We start from the raw sequence: 23,417 nt of genomic DNA on the forward strand, positions 1-23,417 counted from the left end.
TCTCTCCCTGTCTTACATCCATTCATTAAGTGGTCTTAAAGAGAATACAGACTTCAACAAAATAGTAACAGTAAATATGACCACACACAGAGAATCTCCTTTTACAGAGAAAAGTTTTAAACATCATTTGGGAGATAAATGGATTTTCTCTCCTTAGGGCAATACACAATGCATCACTCACAATAGAGAGTATTATTCTATCTTTTGATATTCATTAGTACTACAGATAAACTCGTCTGTTGTACAAGTGTACTAGGCAGACAGAATAGAGAACTGGGTTACTTGCAACTTGGCTCCAGAAGTTTGAAAAATAATAGGATACTTTACATTTATAAACAACAAACCACACTTCAGTATTACTGGAGCTTGTGTACTCCTTCATTCTCCCACACTCAAAAATGGATTGTAGAGGTTTTAAAGTGGACTCCCCTCTACAGGAGTTACTCTCAACCCTTCTGCAGCATTTGTCTTTCAAGTCCTCCTAACAGAGGCAACAAGCCCCTGTGTTACAAAGGAGCATAGGAAACTTATGTTTGTTCATTGGTCTGTGCTCTGTCACAGGCCTTCAGAAATGTTTCATGTGTTTGTTACAGAGAGTAAGACACTGTAAAATTAAATAAAAATATGAATCATTGGTTCTTGTGAGTGTATAAATACTTCATATGATGTAAGATATGTGAACTATGCACTAACATCAAATAAACCCAATGTGTTCAGCTTCCTTTTGAATTAAGTTGCAAGTTACAATAAGAGGCATTAATTCTGTCCTCCGATTTAATTTACAGTTAAAGCCATATAACAACTTTTTTTTCTGCACTCAAGATACCAGAACACAGATTCATATTTATTTCTTCGCATTACAGTAACAAAAATTGTGACAGAACACAGATTCTTCATTTCACTGAAATTAAATGGACATGAATATAATTTTGTTACCTTTCTTGCAGTTGTTTTTTCCACCATGGTGCTGTCACTGTCAGAATTTTCAGCTTGAACTGTTTTTGTAGACCCAAATTTGGGCATTTTATAGCTGTTTAGCTAGCTGTATCTTCTATCAGTGGGTTCATCCTGTATCTGAAAAACAACCAACCAATGTTATATAAATATACACACTACAGTGTCATTTCAGGAAAAATGTTGCTACTGCAGATGGTAGCAGAGTTGAATGGTACCCCAAAAAGATGACTAATAATGACACCTGACTTCAAGCTTCCTACTCATCTGCAGCTTGAACCCTGGGGTGAAAACCCAAAAGGTCTAATACAGCTACTACTGGGGACAGTGTCACCAGAAAACCACCAAGTCAGCTGCTGAACTGCTGCATCGCTCTGACCTCTTTGGTAGACTTAACACTTTTGGGTATTTGATGGATTATTTGTTTAATACTTCACTTAATTTTATAGGTAATAAGACTGGGAGGGTACAAAAGATCATTTCTAGCAACAGTGTGAAGAGAAATAAGCTTTCTAGTCTGGGAAACTGAAATATTGTCTACCCAAAATACTATGGAAACAAGGTCAAATCTTGGTGATTTGCTATCCTATTTGTTAGAAGAAAAATCTTATAAAGGTTAGACCTGGAACTAGAAACTTTAATTTCCACTGTCTAGCAAATTGATTATATAAGCCATTGCTATATACATAAAGGTATATGAAGCTCTGAGAGCTCTGTGGCATTTCATCTCCAAGGTACACCAAGTAAGTGTCACTACAGATTCACATAATGGAATTTTGATTTTTCCATGTGAGTTTTGATTCCGCTTTTCTACTTCAAGGGAAGCAGAATATTTTTAATGCATAGAATCATTTAGGTTGGAAAAGACCTTTAAGATCGTCAAGTCGAACTGCAAGACCTACCAGGGAAAGTCAGGTTGTCCTAAAAACTTATGTCAGGAGCATAGCAGAAGACTGCTCTACACTTTCAACACTGCCAGCAACACAGTCTAGTGCTTTTTAGCTTTATTTATTTAGCACCACGTTAAGAACTACAAAGTTCTTCCTACAAAGAAAAAAGTGAATATAAACAAACAGGCCAAAGTACCTTGCCAGCACACCAGAATTCCTACTACACAAGCCATTAAGTACTATAGTGAGTTTAGCAACAAAAGACTGCAAACAGTATCAATTCTGAATAACAAACAAGGAACACAGAACTAAAACTTGTCTCCGTATTCCATGGTTCAGGCAACTGCCTAAGATGAGACGGGAATCAGCAGGGCAAACTCAGCTCACTACAGTGCGTTAAGTAAAAGAGTATAGAAGAAAACATGGCAGATAAAATTAGAAAGCTAACTTAAAAGAAATTTGTACCAAGAACTCTCATTTGACTTGGAGAAGCTTGTGAGCCAGCCTCCTCACATCTACAAAGGTGCACTGGAGATTCTCATTTACTCTGCTCAGGCTTGTTAACAGACAAACGTGTTAGGCCGCTACACACCACTCCTCGTAAATCCCAAAATATATTAAGAGATTTGTGGCTTAGCCAGGACTCAGAAGCCAATTCCAGCTGAGGGTGAAAACCAGGAAATCTAACAGAAAAACATAGCTTACAGCAGAACAGTGTTGTAACCAAAAATCCCAACAAAGTCATTTACTGAACTCACTGGTTTGCTTGACTTGCCTCTCCCACAGAATGAAGAGCCACTCTTGTAAGAGTGCCTGAGAGGAGAGGTCACATGAAAGGTAAAACTGCATTTGACATCACTTTAAAGCTGGTGACATTTTATGGATCTTTTTGAACTGAAGCGATCACGGCCTTAGTGAGTCTTGTAGTAATTTTATGTCTCAGCTAGACGTTGTTCCAGGCGTGACATTTCTATTGCTGCTTTACAGTTAAGATTTTGGGATCATCACGTAGTGAATTTGTTGCTGTTATAGGACCAGGGTCACTATTTTGGTTCAACGCAGGTAACTGACAACAGAGACTGGTATTTTCTCTTTGGCAGATGACTTTGAGAATTCTGTTTTGCACACTAGACCTGATACAAAACTTTCATATTCAAATAGATTTCTACTAACCACACCACCCCCACACACCCGACCCCCCGCCCAAGACCTAAACTATGGGAAATTCCATTACAGAATACATGGCTAAAATTAATACCATTGTATACAACAAAGTAACATCTTACTTTCTTATTCTTCCAGAACAGGAGGGGAAGGAAAATTCAAAGTGTTCAATTCTACAGTCAGAAAATTCAGAAATGCTACGCTAAGGTCTGCTCTTTTCCTCACTTTCCCCCATATCTGATTTCCTTTTTATTTTATTTTAACATTAACCACAAGGAAGAACTTAATTAGAAACTGTCTCACATACAATAACCTGAATACTGTCTCCACTATGATACAATATTGCGAAATTCCTACTGTTCTACTCTTACCCAAGACAAAAGAAACATTAGTCTATTCCCTTCATTTATGTAGTGTCAATAGGATTCATGCAGCCCTACCGATAAGGAGAGCAATTGTTCATTTTTAATGGACATCAAAGCACATGGTTATTTGTCTTTTCTTTTTATTTCCTTTTCGTAAGAGTTGCGGGGGAAGGGGGGGGATGTTATTGGTGCAATAGAGAGTACTCCAGAATGAGTTTTCTGTAGTTTACAAAAATATTTCTGAATCCTAAAAGAAGGAATGAGTTAGTACCTTCACAGACAACAACTACTGTGCTAATTACACCATACATAGAGTATTACCATGGCAGCAAATATCTGTTTTCATGGGTTGAAAAAACCCCACAAGTCATAAATCTGCTTTTCCTCAGTTAGTCTCTCAAATCCTCGAAGTTTCATTTGCCACGATTCCCATTGTATCTATCATCACTATTACAACTACGTTGAAACAGATCAACGTGTGAAAGTTATATTTGTTATTTTAATTAAAAATATTTCTCACTGCATTTGCTGCTGTTTTCTTTCCTTCCTTTTTTTCCTGCTACTTGACTCCCTGAAACTGTCGCCATTTCTCCTTTGCTTCTCTTCCTTTCCTGGTTGTGTATGCCATTCCCTACACCCTTCTGGTGCTGACAGGAAGGAATCCAACTTCAAGAGCTTAGTAAAATTTATCAGTTTAGGCTTGAGTCCGTTCCTTTTATTTGCGTCACCAGTAGGGGCTAAACCACATTAACTGAGCAAGAGTTCTTCCTTCACAAAAGAAGTTCTTACTGAACCGAAATAGTTTATTTTTTTAAATCGGTAGACCAAAAAAATATTCAAGCTATGGGTATTGTATAGTGGCAAGAGGGTGATTAAAATATTTTCAAAATAAATTTAAATTAAAAGTATTTTTAAATAACACAGCACAAATAATACACAAATACAAGTAAATAAAAACAGAAGACATAGGATGTTTCCATTTTCTTCACCACGTGATCGAAATTAAACGTGAATTCATTCAATGCTTGTCCACAAGCCAATTATGTTTTGAAGAGAAAGTTGTTTTGAAAGTTCACTAAAATTGAATATCACGTACTGGATTATTAAAGCAGAACCATCCCAACTATCACACTGACACATGGCAGTATTTCCATTATGTTTTATGTGCCAGGTTGCTATTTCACAATCCCTGTGTGAAATATTTTTCAGACAGACATAAATGCTTTAAATATTTGAGGGGACAAAAAAAACCCCAAACCAAACTTTTCATAAAGGGTAGATATATTTTTTTATTTCATAAAATATCACTATGGTCCACAAATGTAATCCAACTATTAAACTCATGATCACATAGTATATATATTACAATAAAATTCTGATCTGAAGTAGTGATTTTACTGACATTTTAACTTTATTTCCATTCACCTGCAATTCAGTGCCATTTCAACTTATGTTCTAAACACAGGTAACAAACATTTGCATTCAAAGTGAAAGCGTAGAACATTAGCAGGTTCTTCCAGGGAAACCTAGATCGGTCTGCTTTGAGTTTCCTTCAGGGCTGTTTCTAAATGCAATTACTGGTTTATCAGGCAGTCTTGATGGCATATTTCAGATCACCAGAAGCCTAAATTAAAAGTTAAACTCTACATTCAAATTATTCTCCTCTGTCACAACAAGCAGCGCCATCACTTTTCATCTGACAAACAGGCACAGCTGTGCTGCTTCTCTAACAAACTGATCTATTTCATGCTTTTCAATAAAGCACAGAATCTGTTTCCTACTAAAGAAACTTCTCTGCATGTAACAAAATCAGATATTCTGACTTTATGTTTGGATGTCTTTCGTGCACATTCATTAGCAGTTATCAATGTCTTATTATTTGCAACACTGTTAAACTTTTCTCTCAATCATTTTTTCATGTAAAAGAATTAAAAAATTCTATTTTCTCCTTAAAGTAAAAAAGGTAAGCATTTTGACAGATCTACAAGCAGTGATATAAAAAGCTAGGGTTATTTCATTAAAAAAAAAAATGATGGGAGCTACCTACATACTTCTTAATTAGCTAGTATGTACACAGCTTAGCTGACTGCTATTACAGCAAACCAATGACAAGACTGAAACTCTGAGAATATTAGTAGTAGCTGGGTTAATTTCCGAGATATTGCATTTATCCTTGAGCTCTAGAACGCATTTGCATTTAAAAAGCAGGGGATCTAGCATAAGGCAATCTTCTCAACTGCCTCTTTTCTTCTATATTTCCCATATCCTATTTCATCTGCAGAGGGGGGAAAAAGAAAAAAAAGAAGAAAATTATCCCTCTCTTCCAATAGGGATTTATTCCAGACTGGGAAACAGTGAATCGACTGTACAAAATTTCTGCTATAAATATTTGACAGGAGTGCTTCAGAATGTTTTTTCTAAAATTAAACTTATGAAAATGACAGCTAAGGCTACATCTACATTAGCAAGAAGTACAGAATTATCAAGAGCGGATCTGTAGAGTGGAACAGCTGGTAACAAAAGTTCAGAATTTACACTAGTCACATTTAGCAGCTTTGTTCTGGAGTAGTTCTAGTGCAGTCCCATGCATTAAACACACATTAAAGGCTGGAGTACATTCAGCACATTCCTGAACGTATCTCTCAGCTGAAAACTGGAGGAATCAAGCTCGGAGGCCACCGCATAGAGCAAACTACAGCAAGGAGAGATAAGGATAGTTACTCTAAAGGTGTATTCCTTATTCAAACTAAGCTACTGACACAGACTTCCTCTTAGCGGTCTCCTCCCTCCCACCCCCAAGACTTTGTCTCTTCCAAGTTTATTTATAGATGACTGCTATGATCTAGATCTCAAAGCTGTTAAGACTCTATTATGGAAAGGAAAAAAGAAAAAAAAAGCTGGTTGATGGGTACGAGAGAGACCTCTAAGAACAGCTGAAGTGAGGGAAAGGCAGGCAAAAGCCAACGTTACATATTCTGTTCAGAGAAGGCCAGCTGGCCAACCCGTATGTACATACTGGCTAATTAAGAAGTATGTAGGTAGCTCCTGCCTAGCCACACCAAATGTTATCTGTATTCTGGTGGGAGTGTCAAAAGCAGCTGAGGTTAATGCAATGGAAGAAAGGGAATGGGTATAGCACAAAGGACCAAAATCCACAGAAAACTGGGCTTTTTAAATACTGTAAGGAGCAGAGTTTAAGCAAAAAGATGTTAGCAAAAACACGTTCATTTAACTACGTTTAACACTCTTTGGGTTCTTTTTTCTTCTTGAGGAAAGTGAAAATGACTTCAGCATTTTATTTCACAGTAAGAGCATCCTTCAGCAAACAACTTTGAGAAGCAATTTCTTTCCAAAAGAGAGGTTAACGAACTCCAGCATTACTAGTGCTACACAAAATGTTGTGATAGGAGATGTAGCAGCATTGCCAGGTTTTTTTTTTTTTGCTTGTACAGAACTCAGTGCTTCTCTACAGAAAGTTACTCACCTACTGCTACATAATGAAACAGCTCCTGGTGAGACTGCAATGCACATGGTATCAGATGAGCATCTACCTTTTCACCTACAGTGTCCAGTAAGAAGAAAGGGCTCAAGACGGAACGAGAGATTATTTCGCATATTTGGTTAGAGGCTGGGGACATGCTAAGAGGCACAAGACCAGGAATTTGGGACTGTGGGGAAAGACACCATTCAGATACAACACAGCAGCAGGGTCATAATGTCCAGCAGTACAAAGCTGGGCTTTTCTTACTTGGGAATTTAAACACCACATGCATGAAAAGAACATCTAGATTTTTACTTGATATTTTCCACACAGAAGTATGCCTGTGAGGAGTAAAGCTTCAGAATAGCTAAATGAGTGAATGCGACTGTGATGAGGAAGAAACAGAGAGGGAAACTTGAGAGGACAGGTAAGAAGGGATTGTGCTTGGGAGGAAAGCACAGGAGACTCCACGATTAACACACAAGAATTTTTTCCTGAGAACATGGAACACAAACCAAAGTTCTTTAGCCTTGCCATTCCTGTGGCCCCGTAAAAGGACAAGTGTTCCAGCTCCTTTTAATTTTAATGCAGAATGAATGACAAGCTTACTACTGTAGTGAGTTTTCCATTACCTCCTTGGACAGGCACACTTGTGGAAATGAAGTCTTAAACACTGCTGATGTCTCATGAGAATGCCAAAATGATGGTAAAGAACAGGACATTGCTCAGGGCATGCATTTAAAAATCTCATTAGAACATTATACAAAACACTGTTCTGAAATTTCAATATTTCAGAGTGATTGTAACCACAAAAAATATTAGGTTTTGTACCAAGTTCTCCATTGCAGAGGACTATATAAGCACAGCTATTTATAATCATTACAGCAGTTCATTTGATCTTTACAATGAAGACAATGAAAGGGCTATTAAAGGCTTCGTTTGAGCAAAAATAGCTTTAGGTTTCTTGTGCAGAGCCCTGTGCAGTAGTGCATCCACAGTGTCACGTGGATCCAAGAAAAAGACTTCCCCCAATCATTTAGCAACCAAGGGTACTGCTGGAGTTGAGCATACATGTTACCGCTAAGTAGGATTACTGAACAACTTAACTCCCAGGATGCTAAAGTCAAAGTTGAGTAGGTATGAGATCTATATAGCAACGCATTTTTCAAAAAGCTGATAATACATTAGATATATGCAGCTATAATGGACTAAACATACACTGCAGTACATCCCTACTCGCAAGCCTGCCTCCTGCTGCAGGCTAGAAGCTTGTCCTTTACAAGCTTAAAGGAAAACACATTTTGCGTAAGATGAAAAGATGAAATATGAGGCTATTTGCGTATGTTATATTATTTAAGACTAAATTTTTACCGTCACCACTTCCTGTATGTGGTGCGCACTAAAATACCATCAAATATAATGAACGGAACATTTTACCAGGCACTTTTTGCCCTGCATCCATGGCGTCTCATTGTACTTCCAATTCAGCTCTCCAGCAGTAACCAGCAAACAAATCACTAAATGCTGCTGGCTTTAGGTAGTACACCAATTTAGTATGTTGGAGAGAACAGTGCCTGAATGATACATGCAGTGGCTTTTACAGATGAAAGGTACAAGAATGTTTTTATTTGGAAAATATTCACAAGCTCTTTTCACACATGATTGCAACAGTTCAGGCTATGCAGATTCCAGTGTCAGAGTTACGATGAAAGAACTAAGCTCCAACACAGTCCCAAACTAATGGTGCCTAAGGCAACAGTCTGTTGTATTAAGTGCAAATGCAGTACCCAGCATGGACATGAGTCATAAATTTGGCAGATTTTACAGCTTTTGATGATACAATATGACAAAACACTTTTGCTTCAGAAGCGAGGAATTCTTTTTTATTACAATTTTCCTTTAAGATTTGCACAATACTTGAGATGACTTCGTGGCTTGAACACACAATGCTGAAATCAGTTCTACTCCTTTCTTTGCTATACCTATTGTGCAACCTCAGAAAAAGTGCCTTACCTCTCCCCTGCAGCAATTCTCCCTACCAGATTTTCGATGATACACTAAAAATCAAAGAAAACAAAATAACAGCCTAATATAAACACATCTTTCAGAAACATGCCATGAGATAAGTTGGATATGTGTATTTTGGAGCCCCCTCAGATCCTAGCTAATATATGGAATGGAATACTAGACTCGCTGTCCTTTCAGAGAGTATTTATACATTTTAATTTGAAACGTTTAGATAATTGAGATCCAAACATATAAGGATTACACAAATCTTTCTGTACTAAGTATTTGAACCCTATTTTTATAAAAATGTCCTTGAATAGTGAAATAGGAATGGGCAGTGACTACTCATAATCTCCAGAACAGCTTTTAATACACTCTGAAGTACCTACTCATTGCATTCCAGACTACACTACACAGGGCTAGGATGAAGTCCCTAAAAAACAGCCGACACAGGCAGCAAGAAAGATTTTCCAATACTTCAGCTGGAACTCACCACTACTTCCTACCAAAATAAAGAACGTATCTCATAGTCTAGGAATTTCTACTAGGAAAAGCAAAAAATGAGAGGACATACAACTCTTTCCTATGCAGGAAACAAACAAGATTCTTTGCAGGGGTTTTGTTGCACTTGCCTACATGTGACTTTGGGCTCCTACCCAGAACACCTTCAAAACCATATTTTAAGAGCTTGAGTTTACTTGTGCTTGGTTTCAAGTGTCAGGTTCCCCAGATTTCACAATACTCTTCAATTTATTTTCTGTGCTAATAGTAGTACCTAGACTCGTCAACCTCTTTCTAACAAATACACTCTATTAAAGAACATGACTGAATCTGGAGTTTTCTGATTGAGTTTTAGTAAGGTGCTTTTTTTTTTTTTTTAAACTAAACACATGCTTTCCAAAGAACCCAAGAACTTCATTGTTTGTAGAATTAAAGAATAGTTGAGGTTAAGGGACATCTGGAGGTCATCTAAGACCCTCAGTTATCTAGTCAGTCAGACATTTTTGGCTGTTCTTGTACCTTACATAGACCAGGTTGAGTTTGTTACTAGAGCAGGAAAAAAATGGTAAAAGAAACCACAGAAAATACAAACCTTACTACTCGCGACTAACTGTAGACGCCTATAAATCATGCAGCAGTTTTACAAGCAGCACACTGTGGAATAAGGAAAAAAAAAAACACTTCGGCCCAAAATTTAACTTACAAAATCTGATTCACTGATTCGAAATACCACACCTCAATATGCCTTTGAGATTTGTTGCATGGATTGACTTGAATTTTAAAGGTATTACTGGTTTACAAATTACAGATAGACCATGTTTCAATAACAGCTGTAGCTGAGCAAGAGATTGCTCCTCCTTCATGTCACAGCTCATCATTAGAAATATACCTGCACTTTTTACTGTAATGTTTTCTTGTAACTTACAATAGATGTCAACCAAGTAAGGACTGAAACTCCTATTGGACTAGCGCTGGACATAACTTGCCTCACACGCTTTTAACTAAAACTCCAAGATCTACCTGTCAGAATGAAATTAATACACTAGCACTGATTTGCTTCTGAAAGTGAAAACAAAACAAGACAAAACAGATGAGATTTTTAGGGTATCTTACAACTCTGAATTTGTTTATACTTCCTTGGACATGATCAAGGAACACCTTCATTGGCTGAACACTCCTTTTAAGCCAGTTTAGCCCTTAATGCTCCCGCTGAAATGTTTAACTAGCACTCAAGACAAAAAGTGGACTTCATCTCTCTGTGATCATTCTTACTACTGGCAAAGGCAAATTCTCACAACAATTGAAGAAACTCGCTTCTGTTGCTGTGTGAAAGTTTTTCACAACCTGGTGAAATTCTGAGGAACCACTGACCAGAAACACAGGCAGCAAGTGGCTTCACTTGCTTCCAAAGAAAGATAATCTATTTGTCACTCAGACCACATTTCCCTGCCATTTCAGCTTGCCTTGATTTCCGCCTTCTTAGAGATGGAAATGTCTACATCACTTTCTTTCATTTTAAAAAACATCCTAAATAAAAAGGAGGACCTATCATCCTGGACAACACCACAGAACTTACTCTCCATAAATCAAAACTGGGAATAAGAAGGCTTAGGCTCACCCTCCTTTCACAGATACTAATTTATTTTCACAATATTGCTAGAAGATAAGAATTCATTATTCTCTTCATTTTACAGATGCTGACTTAAATTCACAGAAATAATGAGGTCAAGGGTTTCACCAATTTGCCATACCCATAATACGTTACAGGCTTTATTTTTCAGATGATTTCATATTAGATAGTACTTTATACTTGGCGAGACCATAGCTACTAGTGACTTCAGTTTCAGCTTCTACAATCAACTGCTCTTCCCTACCACTGTAGAAGGAAAAGGGTAAAACAGTCTCAAAGCAGTTATCCACAAGTGAGGAAAACACTCGACAAATGCTCATAAAAAGCCTGTATCTTACATGAATTCCAAAACAGACTGAAAATCGGTAATTTTCAGGGTCAGTATACAACTTTCTTCAACATGGGACCCTCTTTTCTCTTCCTGCAACCTCCTCATAAGTTAGAGAACTGATCTCAATTTCTGCAACAGGACTTCTCTTGGAGCAACATCTTGGACTGCACAGTTGCAATTTATCCACAGAGATTCATCCCATTCATTATTTAAAGTGGAGTCCCAAACAAAAATGATCAACTTGTGATCCCATTCTTCTATCTGCAGAAGGGTAAGTGAGCAGTGCTACCTCAATATACGCCAGACAGCATTTCTGACAAAGCAGGTCATAAAGGCTAGCGACATTGTAATATACAGCAAGAAGGCGTGCAAATACAGACAAGCACTTGCTTTACTTTTGCAACACAATCCCATTTCCTTCCTTTACTTTCTCTAAAGTTTCCAGCCTCAAATCGACTCTGAGATCTTCCCACTGCAAACGTCACTCCGCACATCAAGATTATGATAAAATAAAAGCAGCTTATTGATATCAGACTTCTGAACTCATATGGAATTAATTACTGTTTTTGTCTTCCCAAGGCACTGAAAAACCATAAAACCTAACATTTTGACAAAATACCCTTGCAGATGCTATGCCAAACTATCTAGTCTTGGTTGGCATATAAGAGCTAAAAATTATTAACAGAATATGACAGAGGAAAAGAAACAAAAGGATCCCAGCTATCTATAAATGACTTCCACATAGATGGCTGAACATGGAAGAACTAAAGAAAATGAGTGTGCTAAGCTCTACTTCTACTTTAACACCTCACAGAAGTATACTAAATATTAAAGTGAAAGTATCCGAAAAGGTGTCATTTTCAAAGGACAGGACACTCTGAAAGAATCAGTTAGATCTATGAACCCAAACCCTGCTTAACCCATCTGCATGAAGCCCCATCCAAAAGACGACACCAAGAGACTGCTGCCAAAGACCCTGTGAGGTGCTGAGAAAAGGTGTGAAACAAAAGAAGTAGGGAGGAGATTAATTCTTTCCCAGTTGACTCCTAGGATAATGAACTCCTTCCTCCTTCCTCACTTCAAAAAAAAAAAAAAGAAAAAGGCTTTGGGGATTAATTTATTTACATAATGTCATTTCAGGTGAAAAACAATGCTGACAAACCTGGCCTAAACTGACAGGGTGGTACAACCTTGAAAACAGGCAAGGGGGGGAAGATGGTGCTTTGCAACAGGGATCCCCAAAGATGATTTGATATAAACAGACAGCTGATACAGGGAAGCACTGAATAAGAAGGTACTTGAAGAAATAAAAAGTAAGATCAAATACTATGATTTCTTCACTTTTATTTTTTAACAGAAATAGCTTCTCAAGTCTGAAATCCTAAATGTTAATTGTTTAGTAAAAGAAATACACAGGGTCAAGGGACTGTCTTTACAATAGGTACTTTGTAGTTCTACACCTCAATCGTACAGATATTTATATTCAGGATAAACTTGCAGAAGTCCTAACAACTTAAAATTACAGAATTATCCACTATTTCAGAGAAGCATTTGAAGGGCTGTGGGCTTGCTTAATAGTGAAGCCTGTGGACTGGATACATGTGTTACAAATAAACTTGCAAAACCATACTCTTAAGTAATTAACAATTCTCATGTCAGCATTGGGGAAAATGCTAGTTTTACTAGAAAAGCATAAAACAGTAGGACATTTGATATCATAATGGCATGCCAGATTGTTCAAGAATGGCAGAATCTTCATCAATAAGCCAGTACTATCTTGCTGTTAAAAAAAAAAAAGAGGCAGATCATTCCATCACAACTCTCTATTTTCTCATATAATTTCCTCTTAATACCCAACAGAAGTGTTGCATTCAAAGCATTTAAATTAATATTTTATGACAAAACAAATTTTAAATGAAACAGCTTAAATACCAAAGATGAAAGTTTGTGGAACTTGCATAACATCAACCACATGACATTTTTATCAGAGAATGGTTAGAATTATTAAAAATGGTTAGAATTCTTTAAAAGTGGAAAGTCCTCCCTGATTCTAAGAGAATTCTGTTAAAGCACCTTTTTATGCATTGCCCCTGCCCCAAATTGGGAAGGACAAGATGTAAGAAATGTTTAAGAATAGGGTTAACTCCTGGCATTAACCACAAACAGAAAAAAAAAAAAGCATTCTCTCTCCCCAAAATGGTGATAAATCTGCCTTCCAGAAGTCAGACATTGGCTCCCATTTCAGTTGGGCAGGAATGGCTCCCATAGTGACAAGGGGCATCATTCCTTCTGAGCCACATATACCATTTCTGGAGCATTCCTCCATGTGGACCAGTAAGGAACTGCAACTAGTGTCAGAATTCAAGAGGAATCTGAAGGATGTTTGTCAGTATTTTCTTATTCTCAAGTGCATTTCTCTACTCTCTTACTAATCTAGAAAAGATTAAGCTTTTGTCTTTTCATGGAAGATACCAGCACTATTGTTTTTACATATGGCTGGCTGTTCTGCGAGGAAGCACTGGAAAGAAACAAACAGAATGATGAAATAATTGTTTTTCTCCTTGAAAGAAATTTCTCAAGATCAAAAATACCATGTTTCTTTTCAGATATTATCAATATTAAAATGATAATTTCTGAATAAATGTTCTTATTAATATTTATGCTTTAGCTACTTTTCATATTTCTCCTTCGGCAGTACAAAATAAAATCATTTCACTTTCAGTTTCTCACTCATAAGCTCAGTCTGGGTTGCAGGCACTGGAAGAGACTTTCTTCACCTAAGTTCCGGTACAAACAACGTAGAAGAGACATTCATGTATTTGTCTTTTCTTTCTTAAAAGAAATATAAGAAACTGCATTTTTAATAAGTGAGATGAAGTGCAAAGAAGTCTTATTTATGTAACCAGTTAATGAGTCATTTAAATTTAAAAAAAAAAAAACAACGAAACAAACAAACCAGAAAAACTTCCTTAAGAATCTGTATAGCAAAACTTAGTAGAATGTACCACAGCTTTACAAGACTACCACACACAGGCAGTACAAGAAGAATGCATGCTTTGACTATTAAAAATTAAATTAGTCAGGAAAAACACATCACCTATAACAGCTGAAAAACATTTCTATTCCACATTTGAAAGAAAAAAAAAAAACGTTGACAGTTTTACAATTTATCAAGCCTTCAGCAACAGATTCAGCATGGAATCCCAATGGACTAACCAGAATTAGATCTTCGTAACATTTTACTCCCATTACTGGGGTGACTTCCAGGTTCAACCAGTCATGCCTATAAGCAATCTGCTCTAGCTGACCCTGCTCTGAGCAGAAGGGTGGACTAGATGACCTCCAGAGGTGCCTTCTAACCTCAACTAGTCTATAATTCTGTAACATGAATTAAAAATGTAGATGTTCTTTACCTCAGCAGCAGTATGCCTACTGGCAATTCTCTCCTCCTGCTGATACATTCAGCATATGAAAAGGTTTAAGTCTTCTATATTCTCCAGCAACTTATGCCATGTAGTCAGGACAGCATTTATTCCAACAAAGACTTACACAGGTGGCTAGAAGAACCCATGTAGCTTGTGAGTACTGATGTCATACTGAAGTTAAATCATATCATTAAGACAGCTGTGTAGAATACAAACAACATCCCTGCTGAGGGACATACCTAGCTGTTGAAATAGACATTTACATGGAAAAAACAACCTCACCTCTTTACGCTTGAGAATCAGACATACATAAGTTTCCAGAATGCCTGATGGGATCCCCCTTTATTCTGGATAGTCTCTCATAATAAAGGAGATTCTTTTCTTTCCCACAATAGGATTCCTCTTTATAGAATCAAAGAGCCATGCTTGCCCAAGAACTCTGGTTCTCAGGAGCCAAAGAAACTTATTGCAAAATCCATTACTCTTCCCTTCTAATCTACAAGTATAAAAAACTTGTATGTTCACAGGTGCTTCCTCTTGAGTCTTTTTTAGGATGAGCTATGGGTTCAAAGGAAGCACCTGCACAGATGTTTAGCATAATATGATACTCCCATTAAGCTAAATGGAGAAGTGGAGTTGTAAGCTTCAGTTTTGATCTACTGGTTATTCCTTAAAGATGTAACTAAGTTGATCTTTGTCAACTAAGAAAGACTATTCCATTACCACAGTGCCTACCAAAGAAAAACTTAAAAGCTTTTCTATCAGTACTTTGACAAGCTTCAGATAAGCAAGCCTATTGCCAATTAAGTTTAAATTCCTTCTACAGGAATCTACATCCCCTCTGGAAACCTTCTAAAGATCTCCAAGACAAGAGATTTCAAAACTACTCTGTACATTATTACTAGAAACTCAGCAATTTATATTTAAATCCTCATAAGTTAACCTAACACCAAGAAAACCCACAACTTATCTGCAGCACTGACAGAAGGAACATAACCTAGAAACATGCAAAAGCCCTTCACAGGCTAAAAGCAGATGAACTGCCAACACCTACTCACAGTCCTTCAACTTCAGCACGATTCACCACAAGTAAAACAACGTGCTTCAGCGCTACTGTTCACAAGTAAGACCTAAAACAGTAGACACAGGGGAAAAAAAGCAAGGTTCTGACTCTGACTAGGCTTACTTACAGGTCCCCAACTGGATAACAGGATTTTGTCCTGGCTAAATTGTGAAGACATGCAAAATATTCAGCGGTCTTTATTGCCACCTCTTGGCCATCGCCACATATCACAAAAGTAACAGAACAAAATCATATGCCAGTTCCTTTATGGAAATAATTTTTCTTTGGTGGAAAAGAGATAGTGAGGTAACATGTTACCTCCAGAGGAGGTAACATCTCCTCTAGAAACAGAGGAGAGAGAATAACCCAATACTGTTTGCATACAAGTATAACTATTTAGAGCTGTAAAACTACAGTAAATAGTGCAATTAACCTTCATTAATGTTTTACTACGTCATCTGAAGAACTGAAGGGACTGGAAGCAAAGAACCAGTTATTTTCAAGACAAAAGACAATATTTTTTATTTATTTAAAAAGGTAATACAAGTTGTCCAGTCACCTGTCCCTTCCTGAAGTCAGAAGACAAATGGATTAGCATTGCTCACTCTAGAAAGAGAATATCACTAAATCATCTTTCAGTTTTCCCTTTATCAGTAAACTAGTGGTAAGAACTCAGATTAGTAGGTTGCTGAACAGTGTGGAGCACCACAGAAAGCTGATTTCTCTCAGTTAGTGTTCTTTGTTGTACACAATCTTGAAGTGAACATAAACAAGAGGAAGATATTTCCATGAAGCAGCTAAGGAAGCTATCTATCTATCAGAGCTTGAAAGGGTTGAAAAGCCAGACACCTATTAAGTAGGACTAACACAAAAATCTTTGTAAGAGAAGGGAAACTATAGGAAATGTCTTCATGTAAGTAAGCTTATTTCTGCTGCCATGAAGGACTGGAACTTTCTAAGATTTCTACCACAACAATACTCCTGGAAATACAGTGTTATTTGGTTTCTGTTGTATTTAACACATTATGAGGCTCAAAGAGGGGAAAAAAGTGCTTTCTACCTCTGATGGTTTTTCAGCCTCATGAATGCAGCCCTCAGAACAAGAAAGTCATTCCAATACTCTTTGTCTCCACCAGGCTACTGGCAAGTAGAAAGCACATGACAGGGGCAGGAAAGAAAGTATCTCAAGTCTTCCTCATCAGCTTGCACTTTTACTCTTTGTCTCTAATATAGATCATAATTGTATCTCTAACATTGCTAATGGCTTTTCTTAGCATAAACCAGGGTGAAACCAATCCTCTTGTGATGTTATCACTACCTAGAACACTCTGAGCAGCAGCTGTGAAACTGGGGACAGTTTATTCATTTGTTGCTTACTAAAGATAAAAGCAGATATAAGGACACTTCGTCGGATCCAGGGAGATAACCCAAAATAAGCCAAAGCAAAGTCATACTCTCAAGGGCTTCAAGTCTCTCTTTAAATGAATATTTAGATTTACGCAAGGTGGCAATAAAGATCCTCAACGGCATAGGTAAGATACAAAGTATGGCTCCACAAGCTTATGGAGGAACTTTCTAAGACTTCCCTAGGTTCTGGAATAATAATGAACTGGTAAGAAAAAAACCTTAAAGATGTTAACAGGGCTCTGACTTCTGTTATTCTGTTAATAGAACTATTCAGTATTGTAACACAAAATGCAAGATAAGAGTTTGTGCTAATATTTATTTCATACCATCTGTCGCTAGAGCCTAAGTAGAGTCTAATGATTTAGTTAAAAAAATGTAGTCTGATCTGGAGACTAAATGACCAATCAACATTTATACTACTCCATCTGCAATAGAACATGGAAGAGAAGAAACACCAAACACTCATGGCCCAGCCCACCTTTTCACAAGATAAGATCGAATTTGTCAAAAATAAGTTGTTCTGAGTGTGCATATTAACAGTGTGGTGGCAGGTTAATCATTATATATTTTGTGATCAATATTTTTTTCCAGTTTTAAAGAGAACAACTGCGCTAGTCTTTCAGACAATTTCATCAGCCTAAGACCATCTAAACATGGTAAATCAGTTCAACAAATAGAATTTGTTTTCATATATCTGTATGCCCAACATTGAGGAAGAAGTTCTAGCTCAGCCATTTCTAGGTGCCAATATTTTCCCTAAGAGGATATCCAGGACTCTTCCACCTAGTTAACTTAAAGCTGCAACAGTTTATGGGTTTTGTAGCAATTTAAACAGACACCACATGGTGCAGAGAAGCTGCTGCTTGAGGCTATGATTGATGACTTTAATTTAACAAACAGAGGACTTAACGAACCAAGGTATTCAATTTTCAGTTCATGCTTTTAAACCTAAGGTAAGTGGTAAGATAGTACCCCCTACGACTAATGCCAAACAAACAGAAGCTTCATACAAGCACTCATTCAGCCCGCTTATTAAAAGGCCTATTCCTCAATAAAGTTACCTATTATGCAAGCCTGCTGGAAGAAACTGTAAATGAACTTAGGTTTGTTGCACAGAGCTTGCTTTCTTACACAACATCTGTCCTAAGCTTTGCTGCCTGTAGTATTCAGAGTTCACAAATAATTTTGAATAAACCTCTGGGTGGGAGAAGAACACACAAAGAGATGGTAATGGAAAGGCAGAAATCCTTATATCTGAAATATTGAGCTGTCATCTTTGCGAAAGAACCAGAGGCTCTCTCATCAACTGACTGCACCCAGTAATTACTACAGAAAAGCCAGGAAATCAGAAAAGGGACTCACATACCGTACACCAAAAAACTGACATCACCACAAGAATGCCACCATAGTCCCCCGGGTGCCGAGAAAAACGTTGGCACTCCTTAACATTTTAGCTTACAGGACACATACAGGAAAGCAGAAGTATTAAAGAGGGAAAAAAAAATAAAAAAAGAGAGAGACAGTCAGTGGATTTACTATTACCTTCCCAAGGAAGTATTCTGCTATACCTGCAATTTTATTTGAACAGTTCATTTCTCAAGCTTGCACAGAAACCTACTGAATTCATACAAGGGTAAGATTAAGGTCCCCAGCTCATCGAGTCATAAGGTTAGCTGAGAGTCTGGGTTTCCACCTAAAGAATTAAGAAAAGCAAGGGACACCCAACATCTGCACAAGCCTCAAACAACAAGAACAGGTGAAATGCCCTGATGTCTCACATCATTCTGAAGATCTGGTACTCTGTGGACTCTTACCCACTGAACTACAGCAGAAGATTACAGTAGAAGGAAAGCACAGGACACTTAGTTCTTTGCAGCTGCACAGCACCTGTGGGTAGCTCACCATGTCACTAGAGTAACCTAGATGTGAGGACCTAGAGTAACTAAGATGTGAGAACAACCAAGCTGCCACCAACTTGCATACTGAAAAACACCCAAACCCTTGCTGCTTCAAAACTAGATGCAAACCCCACCTCCAACTCATGGCATGTCAATAACACTGAATTATTTTATGTAAAAGTTAGTGATTTCTTATAGACATGATGATCTCACCCTTTCCTAGCGTTCCAAGATTAAACATTTCTTTCCTGGAACATAAGTACATTTGGACTGTTCCACATCTGTCTGATAGCTTTTTGTTCCTACAAGCATCACAACTTACTCACTTGTTGTCATTAAAGCACTGGTTTATCCCATAAACTACCTAGTAATTCAGAGGTATAAAATTCAGATTTTCCTCTGCATCACATGGCCCGCAGAAGAAAGGCACAGAACACAGCAACACTAGCTGACAGCATTGAACTACTTATTTTATCTGGGAGTTCAAATAATAATAATAAAAAAATCCTTTCCTTTCTTATTAGCTACCCAGTCCTTAAAAAAATAAAAAAAAAGAAAGAAAAGAAAAGAGACAGCATTAGCAACGGTACGTAGAGAGTCAGGCTAGAACTAGAACGAACTGTGCAACTGAGCCTGGCATTTTCTCATTTCTCGTCCTTCCTTTGTTGCCTGGTGTCACCTGTGCTGTGCGAGTTACCGTGCCCCACCTCAGCGGCGGCTGCCTGGTACCGGCACACCGCAGGCGCCTGAACGTATTCTCCTGCAAAACCACCGCGCCACCCCCTCGAGCGTGCCACGGAAGGCGCCACAAACGCCGCACCCGCTCGCCCCGGGTCTCTATGTGACGAGGGAGGAGGACAGGCTGCCCCGGCGGGGCGGCACAGCCCAAATCGGCGGAGCAACTCCCGAGGCTGCGAAGAGCTACCGAAATTCCCGACGCGGAGGCGGGGCGGTGGCGGGTGTGTGTGTGTGTGTATGTGTGTACACCGCCATGCCACGCTCGGCACCCGCGCCCCGGCCGCCCCGCCGCCGCCTCCCTCCCCACAGCCCCAGCCCTGCCTCCCCTGGCAACCGCCGCCCCAGCACCCGTCGCCCCCCGGCCGCAAGCGGGCCCCGCTCCGGACGGCGGGACAGGGGCTGGGCTCGGCGTGCGAGAGGCGCGGCCGTCAGACGGTGACAGCGGCGGCCATGGCTCCCGCCGCGGCGCTGACAGGCTGAGAGGGGACAGCCGCTGCCCGCCGCCGCCGTGCCTATCCCCCCGGGCAGGGCAACGCGGGGACAGGCCCGCCGCCCCGCCGGGCTGGGCGGGGGAGGCGCAGTGCCCGCCGCCGGGGAGGGCAGGGCAGCGGTTACACCCCCCCACCCCAAGGCGGGCAGCGGGTGAGGGCTCCCCGGACGCCCCGCCGTTCAGAGACAGGGGGGTGGCACCCCACGGGCGGGACCGGGGGTCCCCCGCCGCGCACCGGGAAGGGGTGGGGAGGTGCGCTCCGGTCCTCACCTTCTCCCGGGAGCCAGCGGCGGGACGCGTCCTACCCTCTCTCCGTAGGGATCCGACAGGGGAGCCGGTGCCGCCCGCCGCCACCAGCGGTGCGCAGGGGCTCGGGCTCAGCCCCGGCTCCGGCCGCTGTGGCTGTCGGGTTTGAAAACACCCCCCGTCCTCCGCCTCCTCCTTCTCCGCCGCCGCCCTCCCTCACCCCGCGCTGCCGTTGCCGCTTCCCCCCCCCCTTCCCCAACAGCAGCCGCTGGAGTAGCGCTCCGCCGGCCTCCCATTGGCCGCGCCCCGCCCACGTGGCCCCCACACAGGGGCGGGCGGGCGCTGCCGCGAACGTTACAGCGCTCGGGCGGCGGTTGGCGAAGGAACGGCGGTTGGGGGGGGGGGGGGGCAGGGCCACTGCACCGCTCCGTTCTCCGTCCTGGGGGAGACGGGCACGGACGCCCCGCCGGGCCCCTCGCCGCCCGTTCCCGTCCCCACCTTGGGGGAATAACGGGCTCGCAGGGTGCCCAGGGGCGGGAGGGAAGAGGGTGGCGACGGGCGGGCATCGTGCGCACGCGCCGGGGCGGCCGCGCTCTCGCCTTGGCGGCGGCCGCTGGAACTTTCTGGAAATGGCGGCGGCGGCCCCAGCCGCGGGCGCGCCTGGGTCGCGGGGCAGGGGCAGGGACGGGACGGGACGAGGCGACGAGAGCTTTCGCGTCCCCGCGGGACGGCAGCCGACCTACAGCCACCAGCGCGACCCGTCGTTACCGGCGGCGGCTGCCGCTCCCCTCCCCGGGGAGGGGTTTTCCGGCGGCGATGGCGCAGTGAGTTTTTAACAACCGGCGCCGTGCGCGTGCGCGGCGGCGCGGCCGGTACCGGTGGACAGGGAGGGGCCGGTGTCCGCGGCGTGCGCGCCCCCAGAGGTGCTGAGAGTGAGCGGAGCGTCCCGGCTGGCCGCGGTTCAGGGGCCCGCAAGGTTTTGGGAGAAGCCCCGGGAGGCAGGTGCGTGTGGTGCGGCGCTGGGGAGGGGGGGGCGGATCGCCGTCGGGGCGCCCGCGTTGAGAGGCTGTGGGAGGTGGAGCCCGCCGCGGCCGGTGGCCTGCTCGGTGCCTCCTCCCGCGCCCGGCGTTGTCTGGAGGCAGAGTCCGGCCCGGCGGGTGCGGGCAAAGACCTGCAGGACCTTCTGTGGGGGGCATGCGGCCCCAAGCCTCGCAGGCGGGCACAGATCCCCCGATTGGAGTTTGGGCCCGCTTCCAGTTTTGAAAGGGGAAAAAAAACCAAACACACCTTACAGACTTTAACGCCAGTAAGCCAGACGTCTTATAAATGCATCAGAACGGGTTACAGAAGTAGGCTGGCGTTAGTTTTAGTTACAACCTTAAAAACTGGTCATTCGTCTGCACTTGTGAAAGGTTTTGCCTTTGCTTATTAAAATGGTACACGGTAAGACTTTAAGAATCTGTGTGGTTTTGTGCTCCTGGGTTCTTCCAGAGTGCTTCTGGAAGGTGCTGAAGACAGGTGGGCTGTCAGGTGCAGTATTTTGAGAAGGCAGCTAAACAGAGCCCCTCCATTTGATGCAGTATTAATTGGCATGTTCGGTCTGCTACTGGATTACTTCCCTCTCTTATTGTGCAGAAAGCAAGAAATCCTTGATGTTTACTATGCAAGTCAGAAATGTGAAGTTTTCAGAATTAAAAGATTACTTTGGTTAAGGCAATCTATTGTGTGAACTTCCCCTGTATTCTCATTTCCACCCATCATGTTCCAGCATGGGTAGAGAATGGCATCACAAATCTCAACTATTCCCCTGCTGCACAACATCTTACTGTTTAGGCAAACTTCTCTCATTTGCTTTCAAAATCTTCCTGTAAAGTGCTGGTACAGACCATTTCCGTTTGATGCTGTTAGTGTACCTCGAGTACCTCGAGCTGACCAGGAGCAGCAGGTATGGTGACACCTGTGGCCACATAACAAAGGCAGTTGCATTCACTTCTTTCATGTCAGGTTGATTGCAGAGGTCATTGCTTGAGGTGGCAAGCAGATTGAAGAGCGGGCAGGCTACCCCACTGCCAGCATAAATGGAGTAAGAACTATTTCCCAAGGCAGAATGTTTGTTCTTCTCACAGCGCTATACAGGGATGACACTGATGATTTACCTTCTATAACATGACAGGCTGCAGGATTGGGGCGGTGGTGTAATACTGCATTCTGATCCTTGTGCATCAGCACCAGTAGCACACAGTCCCAGGATTTCGGCGTGTGTTGGTAGATGTTCACAGCCAGCAGCCGAGAGAATGGGAAAGGAGACTTATGAGCAACATCTTCTGCAGCAGATGTTATGATTTGATAATAATGTCTATCAGTAACTAAAAAATATGGTTCCTTAAGTCTAAGAGCTACTGTTTGGACTAACAAAAAGCATCAGTCAGTTAATTGCTAATTGCTGCCCTTATATTAGTTTCTTGCCCTTGTCTACAGAAGCCCCTCCTTTTTACATAGCACAGCTGCAAAATGCCTTTGTAGTTGTGCTCTCTTGGTGTGCATAGTACTTCCCGGGATCTGCCCTCCCTAGCGAAACATCGTGTGTTAGCAGCAGTGTGAACTACTGGTCTTAATCAAGACAAACGTGCACAGCATCTGGTTGAACTGTCATTGCTGAACTCAGTCTAGTAATTCAATGACTGAGAATCTCAAACTGCAGTACAGTACAATCTAAAATAAGAACTGTATCCTAAGAACTTGCAAAATGTCATGCTGGTGAAAGCACACGCGCTAGCCTTGGGTAGGTAACTGGCCGGTCAGCCCATGAGCCCACTAACATACTGCA

At 41.2% G+C, this 23,417-nt stretch overlaps 1 protein-coding gene across 4 annotated transcripts in view; it reads right to left on the reverse strand.

Moving 5' to 3' along the window:
* Positions 1–21,199, reverse strand: part of ANKRD12 (ankyrin repeat domain 12) — a 67,152-nt gene extending 45,953 nt beyond the window's left edge. For 2 of the 4 annotated variants that reach the window (XM_063326553.1, XM_063326554.1), the window contains exons 1-2: positions 20,615–21,199; positions 937–1,074 (exon numbers count right to left, since the gene is read on the reverse strand). In XM_063326553.1, the coding sequence (XP_063182623.1) occupies positions 937–1,023 (87 nt within the window). In that variant the 5' untranslated portion in view covers positions 1,024–1,074; positions 20,615–21,199. Of the gene's footprint in view, positions 1–936; positions 1,075–20,614 lie in introns of those variants that run through there. The other 2 variants (XM_063326555.1, XM_063326556.1) reach the window with 2 other exon arrangements.
* Between the last annotated feature and the right edge of the window lie 2,218 nt (positions 21,200–23,417).

This window comes from Chroicocephalus ridibundus, chromosome 2, assembly GCF_963924245.1.
Source record: "Chroicocephalus ridibundus chromosome 2, bChrRid1.1, whole genome shotgun sequence".
Classification (NCBI taxonomy): domain Eukaryota; kingdom Metazoa; phylum Chordata; class Aves; order Charadriiformes; family Laridae; genus Chroicocephalus; species Chroicocephalus ridibundus.